The sequence below is a fragment of the Trachemys scripta genome, chromosome 1 (assembly GCF_013100865.1).
Source record: "Trachemys scripta elegans isolate TJP31775 chromosome 1, CAS_Tse_1.0, whole genome shotgun sequence".
NCBI classification, from domain to species: domain Eukaryota; kingdom Metazoa; phylum Chordata; order Testudines; family Emydidae; genus Trachemys; species Trachemys scripta.
The window spans coordinates 108707789-108730030 of NC_048298.1; the positions used below are offsets into that span (position 1 = coordinate 108707789).

At 44.2% G+C, this 22242-nt stretch overlaps 1 protein-coding gene across 17 annotated transcripts in view; it reads left to right on the forward strand.

Annotated features, from left to right (window-relative positions):
- Nucleotides 1-22242, forward strand: part of CACNA1C (calcium voltage-gated channel subunit alpha1 C) — a 724164-nt gene that overhangs the window by 482750 nt on the left and 219172 nt on the right. For 16 of the 17 annotated variants that reach the window (XM_034781034.1, XM_034780951.1, XM_034780978.1 and 13 more), the window contains exons 6-7: nucleotides 9133-9294; nucleotides 14264-14451. In XM_034781034.1, the coding sequence (XP_034636925.1) occupies nucleotides 9133-9294; nucleotides 14264-14451 (350 nt within the window). The remainder of the gene's footprint in view (nucleotides 1-9132; nucleotides 9295-14263; nucleotides 14452-22242) is intronic. The other variant, XM_034780958.1, reaches the window with a different exon arrangement.

A 22242-nucleotide genomic window follows, 5' to 3' on the forward strand; every position in this document is an offset into this window, starting at 1 on the left:
ACCAATTGAAATTTCTTAAATATTTTTGGATATTTTTCTACATTTTCAAATATATTGAGTTCTATTATAACATAGAATACAAAGTGTACAGTGCTTACTTTATATTATTATTATTTATTACAAATATTTGCACTAAAAATGATAAAAGAAAATATTTTTCAATTCATCTCATACAAGTACTGTAGTGCAATCTCTTTATTGTGAAAGTGTAACTTACAAATGTAGATTTTTTTTGTTACATACTGCACTCAAAAACAAAACAATGTAAAGCTTTAGAGCCTACAAGTCCACTCAGTCCTACTTCTTGGTCAGCCAATTGCTAAGACAAACAAGTTTATTTACATTTACGGGAGATACTAGTGACTTCTTCTTGTTTACAATGTCACCTGAAAGTGAGAACAGGCGTTTGCATGGCACTTTGGTAGCTGGTGTTGCAAGGTATTTATGTGCCAGATATGCTAAACATTCATATGTCCCTTCGTGCTTCAGCCACCATTCCAGAGGACATGCTTCCATACTGATGATGCTCGTTAAAGAAATAATGTGTTAATTAAATTTGTGCCTGAACTCCTTGGGAGAGAATTGTATGTCTACTGTTCTGTTTTACCCACATTCTGCCATACATTTCATGTTAAAGCAATCTCGGATGACTGCTTGGCGGGCCGCAGGACATAACTCCGGGGTGGGGGGGGGGGGGGGGGGGCGGGGCGCAGGAAGAAACTCCGGGGGGGGGGGGGGAGAGAGCTTGGCAGGCCACAGGAAATAACTCCACGGGCCACATGTGGCCCGCAGGCCTCATGTTTGAGACCCCTGATCAAAATGAACATGTGTCGGTCCACTCTGCTTTGGATCGTTAATGAGCAGAACCTGTCATCAGCGTGGACGCATGTTTTATGGAATGGTGGTTTAAGCATGAAGGGACATATGAACTTTAGTGCATCTGGCATGTAAATATCTTGCGAGGCCGGCTGCAACAGTGCCATGTGAACACCTGTTCTCACTTTCAGGTGACGTAAACAAGATGTGGGCAGCATTATCTCCTGCAAATTGTAACCAAACTTGTTTGTCTGAGTGACTGGCTGACCAAGAAGTAGGACTGAGTGGACTTGTAGGGTCTAAAGTTTTACATTGTTTTATCTTTGAATGCAGTTATTTTTTGTACATAATTCCACGTTTGTAAGTTCAACTTTCAGTATAAAGAGATTGCACCACAGTACTTGTATTAGGTGAATTGAAATATACTATTTCTTTTGTTTTTTACAGTGCAAATATTTGTAATAAAAATAAATATAAAGTGAGCACTGTACACTTTGTATTCTGTGTTGTAATTTAAATTAATATATTCGAAAATATAAAAAAATCCAAAAATATTTAAATAAATGGTATTCTATTATTTTTTAACAGTGCGCTTAATTGCTTAATCACTTAATTTTTTTAATCGCTTAACAGCCCTACCTTTTGAAAACCAAAATATGCCACGTCCATTGAATTTCCATTATCCATCATGGCAGTAATATCATCAAAGACTCCAGAGGGTTAGTTAAGCTTGACCTTCCCTTCCTGAATCTTTGCTGTCGGACTATTCTGAACTAAACAATTTAAATGTACTCATTTAAAATGGTCTGCGAGGAAAATCTTGGAAACTTTCCTCAATACATTTCCTGAAATGTATTAATTTAAAATGGCCTGCTTTTGTCTCTTGACACTTTGACCAAATAATGGAGTTATTTGTGTCACTTTCCAACCCTCCTCTGAAATCTGGATCAAATCTGCTATGCTCTATGATACAGGAGGGCCAGGGAGCAGTGGGAAGTGGTAGAAGGGAAGTATATAAACCCTAGGTTAATTAAGGCGTGGTTCCCTGTAGACTAGGGAGGGTTTCTACAGCTTAATTGGAGCACCTGTAACCAATTAAGGCCCTGTTAGAAACCTAATAAAACTCCCTGCTTCAGGCAGTCAGGGGGAAGGAGAGAGGTCTGGAGCTTGGAGGTGTGCTGTTAGACTTGGAGGAACAGAAAACCGGAGTAAGGGAGACCCTGCCCCAGCGTTTAAGGACTGAAGGTACCCCACCCAAGGGTGAAGAGGGTAAGAACCTGCAGGAATTGAGAGGGGCTGGGACTCAGAGTGAGGAGCAAACCCAGACCCCTCCCCCGCTTCCCTCCTTTACCACCTTCCTGGGCCACTAGTGAGGCCCTTGGTGCCCCAAGAGCAGGGGTAAGGGGTTGTATTTTAGCCCCTCTACCCCCACCAAGAAAAGTGCAGGACCCACCATACTATATTGACCATCTTGTCACAGCTCTTACAAATATCAGTTAAGCATTCCCCAATTTCTTAGCCCAGCCCTGTGTATATTCACTGATGAGCCCCCACCCTGTGGTCTGTTATTGATTATCCATCTCGTGCTTTGGAAATGATACTGTAATGCTTTCTTCAAATGAGTCATCACAGAAATGCACCATAAAGAATGGTGCATAAACTGTATCACCTCAGGAATAGCCCCCAGAGCCATTCTGACTCAAACACCTCTTTGAGTCTCAGTTCCTTCAGTTTCGTCTTTGATCCCAGGTGGTAGTTTTCTGTTGGACGATACCAGTAGCAAGTTACTACTGCCCATATCCTTTTCCCTCGCTTTCTTCCCTCTTCCTCCTGGTACTGGCTTAGCTGCTTGGCCAGGATAGGGGCAGGAGTAGAGTCACAACTCTACCCAATCCATTTCCCATTTACCTGCTCCAGGGAGTAAGTGGTGAGTAGCTCCATTTTTTCCTGTGTGCCTGGTCCCAAGCCAAGGTGCAATGGGAACTCTTACTCACTTGGGCAGGTCTGGAGTCCGAGTACAAATCTAGCCCTGAATAACATGACAAGGAACTGAGGCAGGGAGTGCTGCGGGCTAGTTCAGACTGAAAGCTTTGTAGGAAAAAAATGGTTGATTAATAAGATTAAAAGAAGAAAACACCACACCCAGTAAACCAGCTTTGGTCCAAAAGGTAGGTGAAATTGCCAAAGAGAGCTCCTCTTTAAAAGGCCCAGTTGCCTTCTCTGAGACCAGCATTCTACTAGTTTCCCTGGATATGTTTCACAGAGCAGCAGTGCCAAGGGATTTTCAGTGGTTGGCTCCAGTGTTCTCTTTTGAGCCATTTTGTCTGCTCCTGCAGGAGATGAACAGAGGACCCAGACTCCCCCTCCTCTGACAGTGCAGGTCTTCAGGAGTCATGCTTCCACAGAGTGCTCCTCTGCACTCTACGGTAGTGCAGTAATAGCCAGGGAGGTTGACTCTATGTGAGATAATTCTGCCTTAACTCCTGTGCAGATTTCCAGTCAGAAATCTACGTAGGGATCAGTCCTGCAAGGTGCAAAAAGCACGTAAGCACATGCTTAACTTACAACATGTCACTAGCTCCATTGCCTTCAGGGGAATTACTCACACGCTTAAAGTTAAAAATGTTCTTAACTGTTTGGGAGCTAGAGTGCACCTCACAGGATCGATCGCATAGTCCTGAGGGGAATATACAGTATCATGCAACTGCTCCCTGAATCCACCCCTCCCACCACAGCTCTGGCATCCTAAACCCAGAGGTGATAGTAAGCCGGTACGCCCCAGTACGTCGTACTGGCAAGAGCCGGTGCGCAGTACTGGGGCGGCCCGGCTTCCCCAGGTGGCAATTTAAAGGGCCTGGGGCTCCCAGCAGTGGCTGGAGCCCCAGGCCCTTTAAATTGCCGCCAGAGCCCCACTGCTGGAGCCCTAGGGTAGCGGCAGCGGGGGTCCAGGGTTATTTAAAGGGCCAGGGCTCCCGCTGCCTCTACTGCCCTGGGCCCTTTAAATAGCCGCCGGAGCCCTGCCGTCGCTACCCCAGGGCTCTGGGGGCTATTTAAAGGGCTGGGGCGGTAGAAGCAGGGGAGTCCTGGGCCCTTTAAATAGCCCCCAGAGCCCTGGAGTAGCGGTGGGGCTCCGGCGGCTATTTAAAGGGCCCAGGGGAGTAGAGGCAACAGGAGCCCCAGCCCTTTAAATAACCCCCGGAGCCCCGCCGCCGCTACCCCAGGGCTCCAGCAGCGGGGTTCTGGCAGCTATTTAAAGGGCCTGGGGCAGTAGAGGCAGGGGAGCCCCGGGTCCTTTAAATAGCCGCCGGAGCCCTGCTGCTGGAGCCCTGGGATAGCAGCGGCAGCCGGGGGCTCCGGCAGCGGTTTAAAGGGCCCGGGATGGTAGCGGCGGCCGAGCCCTGGGCTCTTTAAACTGCTGCTGGAGCCCCTGGCTGCCGTTGCTACCCCGGTGGGGGAGGGGAGAGCACTTACCGGTACAGGGCGGGCCGGGGCTGGCTCTGACCCTCCATCCCTGCCCCTTCCGCCCAAAGCCCCACCCCTTTCGGGGGCCAGAGCCGGCCCCAACCCAGCCCCGTACCGGTAAGTCCCTATTTCTACTTTCACCCCTGCCTAAACCTACAGAGGACTGTCCTTAGCTTTGAAGAGGAACCATGCTATATTGACTCCACTCCCTCCCACAGGTATACAGTTTTTTTGTACCCTAAATCTTGCTTCTTTGCTTTCCTCTAGAAGGTCATAGGGACCTTGATCTGGCAAAAAAAAGTGATGATGTTCCTATATAATAAATATTTTTAACATTTTATCAGTGTAAATAAATCCTGTAGTCTGGAAGCCCAGAGAATGCAGCTAACATGTTTTGCTTGCTGAAACATTTATTGAGTCAATTTCAGGTAACAGCATGCAGCCACACTAGTTTGTTAAAGGTAAGCTGAAGTGCTTTGGAAATAAACACTAAAAGGTGTTTAAGATCTTAAATTATTACCAGAATAAAAGAGTAGGCTGAAAAATGACAGTCTATTTTTGTGATTCCCCTTCCCTAGCCTCTATCCACCTGTTTGTCTATCCATTCCTGAGAGCTTTTCAGGGCAGGTACCATCCCTTCATGAATGTGTAAGAGTGTGTAGCACATTGTGGTGGTTTCCACAAATAAATAAATGTATTGAAAAACAACAAACATTTGAACATCATTTCATATTCATTTGCCAGACCTAAGGTCATGGCTCTGTGTTTCTCCTGCATTAGTGAATGGCATCACTAACCTTTATAAAGCCGCGTAAACAGTGGTTCTGGAACAGTTTTTATAGTGGGGGGGCTGAGTGCAGAAACCATGTGTTTGGGTTCTTATTACTACTTCAAGCCAGAGGGCGCGGCAGCACCTATGAGTGTAAAGATGCAGCTCTCCACTCTGCTGTAGTGGGACAGTTGACGGTATCATCTTTTTAAAATCCAGAATCTGGAGTTTGGTCTTGCCAGACAACAAACCATTCCAGTTTAATTTTAGAATGTATTTATGAGTAAATGCTGAAAGGTCCAGTAGAGGGAATCTAGATGATGGGATCCCCACCGCCGTCCAAGATGGATACAGAGAAGTTTGTAAAGTGGATACTGGAGAATCAGCAAGAGCAGGCAGCCCACCAGCGACAACAACAGGCTCACCTGTTGCAGCAGATGACCCAGCACCAGGAACAACAGCAGCAGCTCCTTCGAGAGTTGGCTGCCCAGCAACAATTACAACAGGAATGTCTAGTCCAACAAGTGGCAACTCTACTGCGCCCACTGGGAGCCCCAGCCCCCACACCTACGGGAGCGGGATCTGGAGAGGCTTCAGTGGGGCTACCAATTCGCCTCACTAAGATGGGACCAGGTGACAACCCTGAGGCATTCCTGGTCACGTTCGGGTTGCCACTGCTACTCAGTGGCCCCCAGAGCACTGCTAGCCCCTTATTTGATGGGACAGGCGCAGACGGTCTACCATAACCTTGATCCCTGAGAGGTCTTGGAGTACCCCTGGATGAAAGCGGCCATTTTAGACCAGACCAGCATTAGCCCAGAGACATACTGCCAGCACCTCCGTAAAGAAGAGTACCCCCACGGGGCTCGACCTCAGACTGTGGCCCAACGGATACAGGATCTCTGTTGAAGATGCTTAGACCCAGAAGGCTTGACCGGGCCCCAGGTGGCGGAGATGGTGGCGCTTGAACAGTTCACCCAGATCCTCCCGGCAGGAGGAAAAGCATGGGTGGGCCCGGGCCCCTCTACTGGGCTGCCATACCCCAATGCTATAGACTCTGGCCACTAGGCCACGCCGCCCTGCACCGAAGGGTGGCGCTACAGAGTCTGGCTGCTACAGACTCTGGCCACCCTAGGGGCGTGGACCATCACACTTACCATCTCCTGTTTATGGTAAAAGCTTTCAATTTTTTACAATCACCACTTTAACAAAGGGTGCAATGGTTTGAATTGACATTGTCTACCCTGTATATCTGCAGTACACTTGAGCACTTTAATGGAGTGGCTTTTTGTATGTTTAAAAAGACAGCACTTTTTAACCATCATTATGGTTATCTTTAATACCCTCTCAAATGCTTTGGGGAAATCCTCATATGAATGTTAAATAAATTAATAAAAATAGTTAATTATTAATAATATGAGACTAGGGTCTTATAATACTTGACCTCCAAGTCTTGTCTACATTTAGGATTGGGGAGGCCTCTGAAGTCATTGACAATTAAGAACTTCCTTTGCTTACTTGTAGGATATTATAAACCCACAAATTTTGGATCCAAATCTGAAGTTTCATAAAAGTGTTAGAATTAGATAAATTCAGGGTTTCTGCCATTTCCCATGTAGTGATCTTACATTGTGGAGTGGGAAAGTGGTTTTTATTTTACTGTGAGACTGCTAAAAATATTTGGGATGAAATTTTTGTCTGGAATAAATTAGCATCATTCTCTGACCTGGACTACAGTTAATTTTCTGTATGTGCAGGTAATTCAGACTGGTAGGGTGAACAAAATGAGCAATCAGAGAAAAGAAAATCATCTCTGACTGGCTCAGAAAATAACTGATCTTTTAGGTGGCCATAGCCATATTTTCCTCCTGAGCATGGCTACCCATCCATAGCTAATCCCCAGTGGGAATGCCACAACTGAGCTGGCAGGACATCCTTCCTCTAGTGTGAGGTGAACATTTGATAACATCAATATTGTATTTCATTTACGGATTACTATATGAGAAGCAGGGTATTCCATGCTGAATACAGTACACCTTAGGAGTGGGTGTGAATCATAAAACTGTAAACCAAGTGACTATAACCACTCAAGAAGTGCTCTCTGAAAATGTTATCAGTATAGTGATATTGACAGCTGACTCAGGTTACTACAAGTGAATGAACCATCCAATTAGCCTGACTATTGACATCTTCTCTGGTCATTCTTACTAGGTGCTGGGATGATCAGGTGAGCAAATTAGAAGACTCAGTCTGTGTCAGTGTTTGTACATAAGTGTGAAAATGCTTATTAAGAAATGTAGTATCATCATTAGAATGCATTTAAATTAGTTGTTAAAACAGTAGTAAAAATTAAAATGCCTAGATCTCAGACAATAGATTTGAAAAGTTAATGGTTATTGCAAACTCACTTGCTAGCAGACATTTACAGCTCGAATCACATGTTTCAGAAATCACAGCTAATATCAACTTCTTTGATAAGATGACAGAATTTGTAGGAGACATGAATGGGTTAATTCAAGGCTAACAGCTATTGCAAACCCTAAGGAGCTTATAATTGTGAACTGGCTGTTTCTCAGCTGAAGGATAGTAGATACTTAAGACGCCCATTGGGAACCCTCTCCGCGCTCCAACATTAATAGCATAATAATGTTGTGCTATTTATTGTATTTTCACCATCCAAATGAGGCTTTTTAACTTTGTAAACATTAGTGAATTTCCAGTAACCTTACAGCGTTCCTGTGATGTAGATATTATTGTTCGTGTTTTAGAAGTGGAGGAACTGAGGCACAGAGAAGTCCAAGGTGCTGAGAACCTTCAGGTCCCATCAATTTCCAATGGAGTTAAGGATGCTCAGCACCCTCTGCAAATCAGCCCATAAGTGACTTCCCACTGTCGTACTCTATGGCAGAGCCAGAACCCTGAACCCAGATTTCTTGATTCCCAGACCTACAAGCGCCGCCTCTTCCCACCCCCGCGCCGCCTCTTCCCACCCCCGCGCCGCCTCTTTCCTGCCTCTTTCCACCCCCTTCCAGAGGTGGACAAGAGCGCTGAGAGGGTGGGGGAGGAGTTGATCAGCAAAGCCACGGGTGGGCAGGAGGCACAGGGGGGAGAGGGAGAGCTTGGCTGCCAATGTGTGCTAAGCACCCACTAATTTTTTCCTGGAGCACCTACAGAGTCAGCACCTATGCCCAGACCTATGCCTTAAGCACAGAATCAGTCTTCTTCCCTCTGTGTTTAAAAAAAAAAAAAAAATGTTCTCACCTTTCATCTCTGTTGGCAAAGAGGACAGAGTTACCCTGACACAGCATCTGGGGATTCCCCTGTTGCAGAGGGAAGGCCCGGGTGACATAAAACCAGCACCAAGTTCTGTCTCATCCAATAGGAGTAGAGAGCATTCCTTGTCAGGCTGAAAGGATGGGGCAAAGATGAAGTGCAGGGTGCTTTGGCAATCTTCAGCCAGCAGAGCAGTCTTTAAAGGATCACTCTAGTCAACATAACCTAGGGTGGCCCTTAGATTGCTTTAAATTGTGCCAGAGATTGGTTTGGCCCCCAGTCAGCCCAAGAATTGGGGAGCAGAAAAGAGCCTTGACGCTATCTTCCTTCTCCACACTGCAAGAACTGCTCTGCTAGTTCCAGGCATCTGGCTCACTGGTGTTACCCATTGCTGCTCTTCTTCTGGCTGAGTTCTGGATTTGTTTCTCTTGTTCTTTTTACCCCTTTTCTCTCACATATATCCCCTGAGGAACGCCTTATAACTGATTTTTTGGGAATCTGCAGAAACAGCTGCTGTTTTCCATCCCAGAGGTGGTAGCATTCAGTGGTAGGTGAAGCGATCCCTTCAGTAGTTTACTTTGTAAGTCAGGTTTGCTGTGGTGAGTTTGTAGAATACTCTGGGATCCCTCTGGATGAAAGGTGCTGTATAAATGTAAGTGACTATTATCAGTTTATCAAATGCTGGGGGAGGGGGATTGGTTTTATATGCCCAATACAAATGAAGCATTTGTCTTCAGTTTACAGTCCTCGATGGCTCAATTAGCTTTGGCTTGTTCTCTTATTGATAGTGTTGCCTTCTTCCCTCCCTGCAGGTCTCCAAGTGGTTTTAAATTCCATTATCAAGGCTATGGTCCCCTTACTGCACATTGCCCTGCTGGTGCTGTTTGTCATAATTATCTATGCCATCATTGGACTGGAGCTATTCATGGGGAAGATGCACAAGACCTGCTACTTCCTGCAAGGCGGATTACCGGGTAAGAGTTGTGTTACATGGGGCGGGGGCTGGAGGCTCGATTCACTATTGCCCTGCACCTTGTGGAACATTTACCCCAGTGTAAAAAACCATAAGAATGGCCACACTGAGTCAGACCAAAGGTCCATCTACCCCAGTATCCGGTCTTCCGACAGTGTCCAATACAAGGAGCCCCAGAGGGAATGAACAGAACGGGTAATCATCAAGTGATCCATCGCTTGTCACACATTCCCAGCTTCTAGCAAACAGAGGCTAAGGACACCGTTCCCTGCTCCTCCTTGCTAATAGCCATTGACAGATCTATCCTCCATGAATTTATTTACTTCTTTTTTGAACCCTGTTATAGTCTTGGCCTTCACATCATCATCTGGCAAAGAGTTCCACAGGTTGACTGTGTGTTCTGTGAAGAAATACTTTCTTTTGTTTGTTTTTAAACCTGCTGCCTATTAATTTAATTTAGTGACCCCCTAGTTCTTGTGTTATGAGAAGGAGTAAATAACACTTTCTCCATACCAGTCATGATTTTATAGACCTCTATGATATATCCCCCCTTAGGCATCCCTTTTCCAAGCTGAAAAGTCCCATCTCTCCTCATACAGCAACCATTCCATACCCCTAATCATTTTTGTTGCCCTTTTCTGAACCTTTTCCAATTCCAATATGTCTTTTTTGAGACGGGGTGACCACATCTGCATGCAGTATTCAAGATGTGGGCATGCCATGGATTTATATAGAGGCAATATGATATTTTCTGTCCTATTATTTAGCCCTTTTTTAATTATTCCCAACATTCTGTTCACTTTTTTGACTGCCGCTGCACATTGAGTGGATGTTTTCATAGAACTATCCACAATGACTCCAAGATCTCTTTCTTAAAAGGTAACAGCTAATTTAGACCCCATCATTTTATATGTATAGTTGGGATTAGGCTTTCCAATGTGCATTACTTTACATTTATCAACACTGAATTTCATCTGCCATTTTGTTGCCCAGTTTTTTTCAGATCCTTTTGTAGCTCTTCGCAGTCTGCTTGGGACTTAACTATCTTGAGTAGTTTTGTATCATCTGCAAATTTTGCCACCTCACTGTTTACCCCTTTTTACAGATCATTTATGAATATGTTGAATAGGACTGGTCCCAGTACAGACCACAGGAGGAAACCACTATTTACCTCTCTCCATTCTGAAAACTGACCATTTATCCCTACCCTTTGTTTCCTATCTTTTAACCAGTTAACAAAGGATACAAATTATCAGTTTTCATGATGGAGAGGGTGTCAAATGCTACTATTATAATCTGGTAGTGTTTAAACATCCAGCTGGCAGTATCTGTGCACTGGTGTGTATATGACAATACAAAGGTGTAGCGCAACAATAAATTTGGCCCTGATAGTGCAGGGAGGTACTTGGGTGCTGCTGATTTACCAGATAGAAGAAAGCAAAAACTCTAGGGTTTTGCTCCAAGATGCTGCGCTGGGTTTACTCAGTTTCACAATTTCCTTCTAACTATTTTGGGAATTTCGTGATTGGTGTGTGTGTGTATGTTTGTGTGATGCTGGTGTGAGTGGCCCTATGGACAGCTTTAGAGCCAAAAAGAACAGTCTGCTACAGTATTTGTCTAATTTACACATCTATATAGCACCCCTCACTGCTGAGCTAAGCGGAAGCTTGAGTTTCCTACACTCTGATTTTTGCAATTGTTCTAATGGGATTTTCCAGGTTTAGAAGGATCTAGAGCCAACCATCACCAACTAACACATTTTTAAATAAGACTGCTTTGCCCACACTGAGGGCAAAATGATGGTTAACACCCTTGTAGTTAAAATGTTTTAATGAACATGTTTTCTGCCACAATGCATTTTCCCGGTGTAGGACATGCCTGTGAGGCTGCATTAGGGAAATGGGAAGTGCCCATTCTGCAGATGTCTGTGGGCTTCTGCCTATGGCTGTGAAAACAATGGATTTTTTTGGTTCGGTGGCACATTTAAATTATTTTTAAAATTAGTTTTGGGTCAAACCAAAAACAATTTTTTTTTTTCAAAAAAATTTTACAAATCAAAAAGTGAAAAAAAAAAAAAATTGGGGTCAACCAAAAGCTTTGTTTTGATTTTGAGCTTTTAATAAAAATTAAAATTAAACTAAAGGAAATTTCAAAACAAAGTCATTTCAAACTGAAGCGTCTCATTTCAGGAATGTTGATAAGAAATATGGGTTTTTTTGTTTTTTTTTTTTTTTTTTTTGACCAAAGCAATCTGATTAAATTTTTGAAAAGTTTCAGTATTGCTGAATCTGCTTTTTTTTTTTTTTTTTAAACTGGAAAAAACTTCCAAGCCAAATTTTTTTCCCCAGCTCTACTTCTGTCCCCAAAGAGGAGAACTTGTGGCCCTTGGTATTTAAGGCAGTTTGCACATTTTTTTCTTTTTACTGTCTCAGAAGAAGCTGCAGATGCCTTTAAACAGTTCAGCAGAGGGATATTTGTCCATAAACAGACAATGTAATTAGAAATACAGCCAAAGGAGAACAAATGCAGATGAAGGAATGAACTAAACAGAAACATCCCTTTGTATTTTCCTTATGCGAGCCAGTTCCTTCCTCCTCTGTTTTCCCAGTTGATTCATCACCAGAATTGGGTTCTTTCCTTGGTCATTCTCTTTAAGCCTCATCTCTTCTCTAAGTCCTCATTCTTAAGAGTCCTTGTGGACCTGTGAGTCAAGGAAGCAGAAGCTAAGCTTGTTAGGGCACCTTTATGGGCTTCACCGTCACTGGCTTGGTCATGTTAGCATGTGCGTGGAGGAGTGCTGCACCAACAGCAGTTGCTGGAGGCATTCTGCTTGTGGGGGACAGAGAGCGAGCAGGCTGATTGCCTCCAGAGGACCAAGTTGCAAGGGTGTGACCAAGCAGCAATATTAAAGGCACTCTCTGCACAGATACACAAGTGAGAGGGAAGGAACAGCAGACTACATACAAATATTTTCAAAGTGAGGCTTTCCCAACATAATGTAACTTTCACTCAATTAGAACATTTAAATGAATTTAGCGCTGTTGAAAGGTGCCTAAGTGCCAGCACTAGAGATAGGAGTTCTCTATCTCTCCACAAAACATGTACGATATGGGGATCAAAAATGGAACTCCTTCTACTTTGCCCTATAAATAGAACTCAACTTTGATATGGAGAACCAGCAATAAGGGTGAGAGTTTAGCTCAGTCTCCACAGCCCATGCAGTCTTTGGCCTTTCTGTTGAGTCTTCCGGCAGAGTTGTCAATTCCTACTGAGCGTGGTGGTGCTTTTTCATGTGAATGTTTGCCATTTGCAGCTGGGCTGAGACCTCCAGTTCATTTCCCATGGACTAAAGCAATAAGACAGTAATGACTTTCTCACCAGCAGACTGAGTTGTATTTGAGTCAGAAAAATAGAGTTGAACAACTCACCTATTCTATAACGACTCCAGTCCCCAAATATACAATACTGTAAACTTTAATAACTACTATCATGGCAGAGGAGTTTCTAATCTATGATCAGCCCTTCCTTTTTCTCTCTCAGGATGTGGCTGTGGTTAGAAAGGCAGCTACTCTGAAAGTAAAAAATGAATTAATAGGAGGAATCCTGCACACAAAATCCATCAGAAAATGCCTCCTAAGAAAATCCAGTATATTGTCACTCACACATCTACTCATCTGCTGTTGATCACTGAGCACCAGTGATCACTGTGAGATGCTGGGTACTAATGACTCTTTCTCAGTCACGATCATATAGCAAGAAAATATCATACAGAAGGAAATTGCCCCAGGAGTTCTCTAGTTTTTACCTTCTTATAAAGTCAGCAAATTTCAATTGCTTGAAAATGTACTAGAACTGTAATGACCTGCCATGGATTTTTACGCTCTGTTAATATATATATTTCTCTATGGTAACTACTGAAGAGGCACCTGATTCTGATCTTGCTACTCCTGATGTACTTTGGTGTAAACTCTACCAGAACTTTTGGAAATCTCACAAGAACAAGCTGTCTCATGAAATAGATAGTAGCAACAAACAAAATAGATAGAAACAAACAAAATAAACCCCCACATATCTATTTTAAATGTAGGGCCTTATCTTGCAGTCCTCATCCAGGCAAAGCTCCCACTGCTTTCAATGGTAGCTTTGCCTGAATAAAGACAGCAGGACTGTACTCTTACTGATCAATCACTCTCATTACGTATTACTAGGATCCCAATATTAGTATTTGTGTTTATTTGTATGTATTAAAATGTTTTTCATGGGCTTTTTTTAATGCACCAGAGAGTTGAGTAGCTTGGGTCCTTAATTTTACAAATTGGGAGAAACCCCAAACCTATATAGAATAGGCAAGGGGTTAATCAGAAGTTACGGTCCTGCAGAGCTTCTGAGCACCACAGGACCTGTGGATAACATTCCACAAAGCTTCTAAGCTACAGAAATGCATCACAGCAGTTTAACATTAGTCCAGCATCCCTTGGCAGCTCCATAGCACTGAAGCCTGAAGTTTGGCTCCTTTAGAGGTAAGGTGCTCCCCAGGAAGAGAGCTTCAGTCAGTTCAATGCTAGGGGGCATAAGTGACCTTAAGTTAACCCAGACTGCCCGTGAATATGGAAATGGAAACACAGTTGCAGTGTGCACACCAAGAAATGCAATAGACGTAACCTAACATCTCCTTATGTATGAGTGCACTGATTCTTGTTTGTGGAAGGATGTGTATTGAAAAATGTAAATGACAATTTTGATGGTCATAATTGGTAGCTTGTCTATCCTCTGCAAAATTAAAAAAAAAATGCACCGGTGCCTGGTTAAAACCAATACAATTTTTTTCCTTTTTTCCTTCAAATAATGTGTCAAATGCACTGCAAAAGTCTGGTGTCAAAAGCAAGTATCCTTCTTTTGCCTTTCCAGTGACTCATGCAGTACTTAATAATTCTCTCATTCTTGTTTTCCCATCATTTATGATACACCAGCAGAAGAGGAAGCCTCTCCTTGTGCCCCTCAATCAGCGCATGGACGGCAGTGTCAGAATGGCACTGAGTGCAAACCAGGATGGGAGGGGCCCAAGCATGGCATTACCAATTTCGACAACTTTGCCTTTGCCATGTTAACTGTGTTTCAGTGCATCACTATGGAGGGCTGGACAGATGTACTGTACTGGGTACGTATCCGAAAATGACCAATCCCTGGAACCAATAGTCCTGTCCTGCCATGCTGAGAATATGGAGTTCTGGCTTGGTCTCTGGTTTTGCTTACTGGTTATGTGTGGTAATGGAAGGGTTAATAATAAATGGCTTTAATTAATTTAATGTGTCAATGGGATGACATAGAAGCTGTTAGTTGGCATATTTTTTAAAATTTAAATGTGAACTTTCTATTATATTAAAATGTTAAGAGATGGCAGATGGCATTTTGTTTGAGAATCTGCAATGTACCTTTGTTTAGATGGGTGTCATTGAGTGACCCTCCTGATGTGTGAACTATCTCACACAAATCCAAATTACTAATGCAGCAATATTTCTAATGAGCAAAGATAACCATGTTCTGTTAACAAAGGCACTAGAATGAAGAGATCCATGGATTTCATAAGGAAGTTCAGAAAATCCTTCTAGATCCGCACTCTAATCCTAATTGCGAACCTCATCCTGACCCTAATTCTTATCCTGATCCTAATTCTGATATTGATCTAGATAATGACCTGCATATTTATCTTAATCATGACCTAAATTCTATGTTTAATCTTGATATTAACCTTAAAATTAACTTGTCGTCCTGATCCTAGTCCTAACTAGAAGACTTGCATTCAGCTTCCTTCAGCTTTTTTAGGTCCCATACTGTAATTCCTATTATGTTTGGGGACCTGGTAACAGCATGGTAGTCCAACAAGAGTTAAAATAAGGATTGATCTTTCATTGTAAACTGGACCTACCTGGGCTTCTGAACTATGCTACTGCCTTGGACTTCTGCAGGGTTGCAGCATGGTCAAGGAACATACTTAAAACATGATTTAATCCTGACTACTGTTAGAGTCTGGATTATAACTATGTTTAGAGACTTCCACATTACATCTGGTTCCCCCAGTATGATAGGAATTTCAGTATAGATAGAACTTGAGGCTCAGTGCAAGGTAAAATTAACACAAGAATATTCTAAGGAAAATGGGGAAGAGATCTGGATTGGGGCAAGCTTGTGCTGTTAATCAACACCCCCATCTCCCTTTAAACTTGATCCTGAAACTACATTCTACCTGCCACTGGGTTAGGGTTTAAAATATTTCTCTTTGAAGATTTAGAGTCCATTGCACACAGATGGGACTCACACAGATAATGATGGTCTTTTTACTCTTTTAAATTTAGATTAACTTTGTGATGCCAGTTCCTTCCTGGTGACTAAGATAAGAGACAGAGATGAAAATATTTGAGAGCAATCTGGGTCTTGCAAAATGAAAATTAGATTTACTTGAAACAAGAATATACTTTAACAAAAACAGTGGGGGGAAAAAACTGAAACCAGGCAAAATTTCTCAGTATTTGATACAAAGAGTATATCTGTCTGTCATATTTCAATAGTATCCATCACTATAGTATCTGAGAGCTGTATCTCTGTGTATTTGAGGGAGACCCACAGGCCATTCAGTTGAGAGAATCCAAAGCAAGGTGAACAAGACAATCCATAATAAATAATGATGCATTTGTGGCATTGTACACTGTTTATTCATATGAAATGAATCGCCTAAATTATAATTATTTTCTCTAATGGTAGATTTTAAATAGACCATCCCTGAGTTTCTGCACTCTAGGGTCCCTGCATCATTCACATGACTGTATCTTGAGTGTTTCATACCCTGTCATCAGTTCCTCTTCACCTACTATTAGGAGCCAAAAGCATATAGCCACCAATAAATGCTCTTCTACCGTGACTGCTTCATTTTTCATAGATTCCCTACAGCAATCTAGCTTTTGGCTGTTGGGTTTTGGTTTGGTTTGAGCTACTTTCTGAATTTTTTTTCCTTTCATACAGTACAGTATATCGAGGCCTCAAATTATAACAAATTGTTAGGCATTAGTTCTTCAGGACAACTCTGGAACTCTTAGTCTTCAGGGTGTGGATATATAGAACACTTGCTTTAGAAGGAGAAAAATGTTGTTCTTGTTCTCAGTTTTAAATTATTTGCAGACAAAAAATCTTCATTAAGCTCAGTAGTAGGGTCTTCTGTGGCCAGGCAGCCTAGTGGCTAGATCACTGGTCTTTCAGTCTGTAAGGCCCAAGGCCATAGTAGAGGGACCCAGACCCTTCCTCTCTACTGGGTCCCATCCCAGGGCCCTGTATAGATCAACCCCTAAACAGGGATGATGGGGTCTCCCATTCCAGCAGGGAGTTAAGCCCCACTTCCCTGGGCTACTTCCGACCAGTCTCTTCAATTTGGGGCATGACCAGTTGCCCCGAGTGCTGGGGCTTATTTGCAGCCTCCCCTTGGCACGGAGCCCTTACTTGTCTTAAGCAGCTGCTCTGGCTGGCAGGTCGCTGATCTGTCCCTTCAGGCAGGCAGAGAGCTCCTGCTTCCTCGCCAGTCAGCCCCCAACTGAGCCTGGCTCCCTTCTTTTCTCCCCTCCTCCCCACTCCAGGTCTGCCATTGGCCACAGGTATAGCGGAGCTGGGCTAGCTGAATCCAAAGGTTTTCTTTAACCCCTGCTGTGCCGGATGGCCGTTTCTCTGCTCCCTCGCAAGCTGGAATTAAGGTTGTAAATATAGTATCAATAACAAAAGGGGAAAATCTTTAACTAAAAAAACCCCACACCATCAGCTTCTGAAAGCCAGGTAATGCAAAGTTCAGGTTACACTTTAGAAAAAACACTAGGAAAAAAACACCAGAAATGATGGACATTTAGGGTTAAGGTGATCCAAAGAATCTTAACTGTGCCCTTGTAGCCACACCATCCTTTGACTTTGTCATGTTATATAGATACATTGGCCACCATTAAGAAGTTTGTGTTTGTCAGTTGCCATAAAGTAGTATCTGAGATGCCATGGTTATTTTGCTCTACTTAGAGTGGTATTTGTTTAGCAAATGCTAACTTTTAAGGGTGACTACTGTACACATCTATGACAAGTGTTATAGCTATAATAGTTGGCATGTTGAAACCCTATAAACATTGACATTTCAACTGTGTCAGCAGATGTCTTAAACAACATGCACGGGTTTATGTAGTAGAGTATACAGAGCTGAAGAGCAAAGGTATACTGACTTTAAGATACTTACAGCAACATAGAGACTTAACAGTCTGAATAGTAAAGAGTTAACAGGGTTCCAAAATTTCCAACCCTCTGGAATGGGTGAAGTATTTTACGAAGTGGCATAGGATATGGGTAGGTTTTGGGAACCAATTCTATGAGTTGCTGGGTCTGTAGTAGAGCCTAGGTCATAACCCAAATCTCTCAACTCCCAGGTCTCTGCGTTAACCAAGACTATTCTTCCCCTACTTAGACTTAGCCTGTTGGTGGTGGTGGTGGTGTCCTCTCAAGAGAGGCTACTCTGCGGTCAAGTAGGTGACACATGGCACTAAGACTATTTAAAAGAGCCCCTATGTCAAATTTGGAGGTTGGGAATCAAACTTTGATTTAATTGGAAATGCAGCTTCAACTTTAAAGAGAGAGTGGTGTTTTTCCAGTATAATAGGTTCCCTCTCACCCACTTTCTCCGGAGAACAATGGAGAGAAATGGGTTTTGTTTTTTATTTTAACTTATATGTCAAGAAAAGTGCAGACCATTTCTAGGGCTTATGCCTCATTAGTGGTTAAAAAAAGTCAGAATTTTAGGCCATTATTTGCAAAAGTCATTGTCTGAAATTTTGCTCCTACATTCATATTTAGACACCTGAATAATTGACCTGACTTTCAAAAGTGCTGAGCAGCCAAAGTCTAGAGAAAGCTGCTGGGTATTTGGCACTTTGGCATGATTTTCAATTTAAGTATCCAGAGTGAATTCCTGGCTCTATTGAAGTCGATGGCAAAATTCCCATTGACTTCAATAGTGTCAGGACTTCACCCCTCCCCCCCACACTTTTTAAAATCCTGGCTTAATCGCTCAATGCTCCACATTCAGTCACCTGCACAAGACCTGGACCCACAAGAGTGTATTTGGGAATGAGATCTATTGTAATAACTATCTTCTGAGGACAGGAATTACAGGTAAGCAATTTGCTTTGCTCTCCCTTCAAGTCTGAAAATGAAAGCGTCTGTCCTAAAACTCAGTAGATCAAGGCAGAGGCCTTTGAGCGGAATTAGTTGGTTGGAAATATTCAGCCAATTGAGCAATTTCCTTGGCTGAACATTGCTAAGTGCCTTGTAATATTCAGTTCTGCTTCCCCTTTCCCCTCCCCTAAGGACAGATTTTGAGAGGTGCTGAGCACACAAAATTCTTATAAAGTCAATGGGAGTTGAGGGTGCTCAAACACCTCTCCGAATCAGGCGCTGAAAGAACAGCAAGCCACTTAGGAAAACTTCTGAAGTCTGTCTGTCTATCTTGACAGACCCAACAACACTGTGGTACCAGAGTGCAGTTATTTGCCAATCTCCTGTTCAATCAGGGTAGAATTTTCACAAGTGACCTAGGAGCTTAAGTCCAATTGGCTTTTCATGAAACTTAGACTTCTAAGGGTATGTCTACACTACGAAATTAGGTCGAATTTATAGAAGCTGGTTTTATAGATATCGGTTTTATACAGTCGATTGTTTGTCCCCACATAAAATGCTCTAAGTGCATTAAGTCGGCCGACCGTGTCCACAGCTAGCGTCGACTTCCAGAGCGTTGCACTGGGGATAGCTATCCTACAGTTCGCGCAGTCTCCGCCGCCCATTGGAATTCTGGGTTGAGATCCCAATGCCTGATGATGCAAAAACAGTGTCACGGGGGGTTCTGGGTACATGTCGTCAGGTCCCTCCCCCTCCGTCAGAGCAACGGCAGACAATCGAGTCGCGCCTTTTTACCTGGGTTACCTGTGCAGACAACATACCACGGCAAGCATGGAGCCCGCTCAGCTCACCGTCACCATATGTCATCTGGGTGCCGGCAGACGTGGTACTGCATTGCTACACAGCAGCAGCTAATTACCTTTTGGCAGTGGATGGTGTATTACGATTGATATCTGTCGTCATATTCCTCTGTGAGTTCAGTCAGAGGCACCTGGGCAGACATGTTTTGTCTGCTGGAGACTCAGTCCTGCCGGCAGTCCTATTGAACCATCTTGACGATGATGGCTAGCAGTCATAATACAGCATTTTCTGCCAAGCACCCAGAAGATGCCGATGGCTATCAGTCATGCTGCACCGTCTGCTGCCAGCTTAAGATGTAAAAAATAGATGGACCAGATTTGTTCTGTATTCATTTGCTTCCCCCTCCCTCCATGAAATCAATGGCCTGCTAAACCCAGGGTTTTGAGTTCAATCTTTGCGGGGGCCATTCTGTGTGACAGTTGTTTGTGTTTCTCCCTGATGCACAGCCACTTTTGTTGATTTTAATTCCCTGTAAGCCATGTCGTCACTCGCCCCTCCCTCCGTCAGACAATAGTTTCGTGCCTTTTTTCAGCCCAGACGCCATAGCACTGGGATCATGGAGCCCGCTCAGATCACCACGGCAATTATGAGCACTATGAACACCACGTGCATTGTCCTGGAGTATATGCAGAGCCAGAACATGCCAAAGCAAAACCTGGCGAGGAGGCGATTGCAGCATGGCGACGAGAGAGATGAGGAAATTGACATGGACATAGACCTCTCACAAAGTACAGACCCCAGCAATGTGCAAATCATGGTGTTACTGGGGCAGGTTCATGCTGTGGAACACCAATTCTGGGCCCGGGAAACAAGCACAGACTGGTGGGACCGCATTGTGTTGCAGGTGTGGGACGATTCCCAGTGGCTGTGAAACTTTCGCATGCGTAAGGGCACTTTCATGGAACTTTGTGACTTGCTTTCCCCTGCCCTGAAGCGCTAGAATACCAGGATGAGAGCAGCCCTCACAGTTGAGAAGCGAGTGGCGATAACCCTGTGGAAGCTTGCAACGTCAGACAGCTTCCGGTCAGTCGGGAATCAATTTGGAGTGGACAAATCTACTGTGGGGGCTGCTGTGATCCAAGTAGCCAACGCAATCAAAGACCTGCTGATAACAAGGGTAGTGACTCTGGGAAACATGCAGGTCATAGTGGATGGCTTTGCTGCAATGGGATTCCCAAACTGTGGTGGGGCGATAGGGATATGGGTTCCATCTATCTTGTCACCGGAGCACCAAGCCACCGAGTACATAAACCGCAAGGGGTACTTTTCAATGCTGCTGCAAGCCCTGGTGGATCACAAGGGACGTTTCACTAACATCAACGTGGGATGGCTGGGAAAGGTACATGATGCTCGCATCTTCAGGAACTCTGGTCTGTTTCAAAAGCTGGAGGAAGGGACTTTCTTCCCGGACCAGAAAATTACCGTTGGGGATGTTGAAATGCCTATCGTTATCCTTGGGGACCCAGCCTACCCCTTAATGCCATGGCTCATGAAGCCGTACACAGGCAGCCTGGACAGTAGTCAGGACCTGTTCAACTATAGGCTGAGCAAGTGCCGAATGGTGGTGGAATGTGCATTTGGACGTTTAAAAGCGCGCTGGCGCAGTTTACTGACTCGGATAGACCTCAGCGAAGCCAATATTCCAATTGTTATTGCTGCTTGTTGTGCGCTCCACAATATCTGTGAGAGTAAGGAGGAGACATTTATGGTGGGGTGGGAGGTTGAGGCAAATCGCCTGGCCACTGATTACGCGCAGCCAGACACCAGTGTGGTTAGAAGAGTACAGCAGGGCATGGTGTGCATCAGAGAAGCTTTGAAAACCAGTTTTGTGACTGGCCAGGCTACAGTGTGAAACTTCTGTTTGTTTCTCCTTGATGAACCTTCCATCTCCCCCTCCTCCCGGTTCACTCTCCTTCCCTGTAATTAACCACCCTCCCCTCCCCCCTTTGAGCACTGCTTGCAGAGGCAATAACGTCATTATTACTTCACATTCATGCATTCTTTATTAATTCATCACACAACTAGGGGGATAACTGCCAAGGTAGCCCAGGAAGGGTGAGGGAAGGAAAAGGACACACTGCAATTTAAAACTTACTGAAGGCCAGCCTTCTGATGCTCGGGCAATCATCTGGGGTGGAGTGACTGGGTGGGCGGAGGCCCCCCACCGCGTTCTTGGGCATCTGGGTGAGGAGGCTATGGAACTTGGGGAGGAGGGCTGTTGGTTACACAGGGGCTGTAGCGGCGGTCTCTGCTCCTGCTGCCTTTCCTGCAGCTCAACCATACGCTGGAGCATATCAGTTTGATGCTCCAGCAGCCGGAGCATCGACTCTTGCCTTCTGTCTGCAAGCTGACGCCACCTATCCTCTTCAGCCCGCCACTTGCTCTCTTCAGCCCGCGATTCAGCCCGGCACCTCTCCTCTCGTTCATATTGTGCTTTTTTGCACTCTGACATTGACTGCCTCCACACATTCTGCTGTGCTCTGTCAGCGTGGGAGGACATCTGGAGCTCCGAGAACATATCATCCCAAGTCCGCCGTTTTCTCCTTCTAATCTTCACTAGCCTCTGTGAAGAAGAAACATTTGCAGCTGGTGGAGGAGAAGGGAGAGGTGGTTAAAAAAGACACATTTTAGAGAACTATGGGTGCACTCTTTCACGTTGAATTTTGCTGTTCACATTACACAGCACATGTGCTTTCGTTACAAGGTCGCATTTTTCCTCTTATATTGAGGGCCTGCCGGTTTGGTGTGAGAGATCATTCACGCAGTGCCAGGCAACAGATTTCGGCTTGCAGGCAGCCATGGTAATCCAGAGTCTTTTGGCTTTTTTAACCTTCTTAACATGGGGGAATGGTTTCAAACAGTAGCGCCCTTATTTCCCATACCATGCACCCGTTGGGTT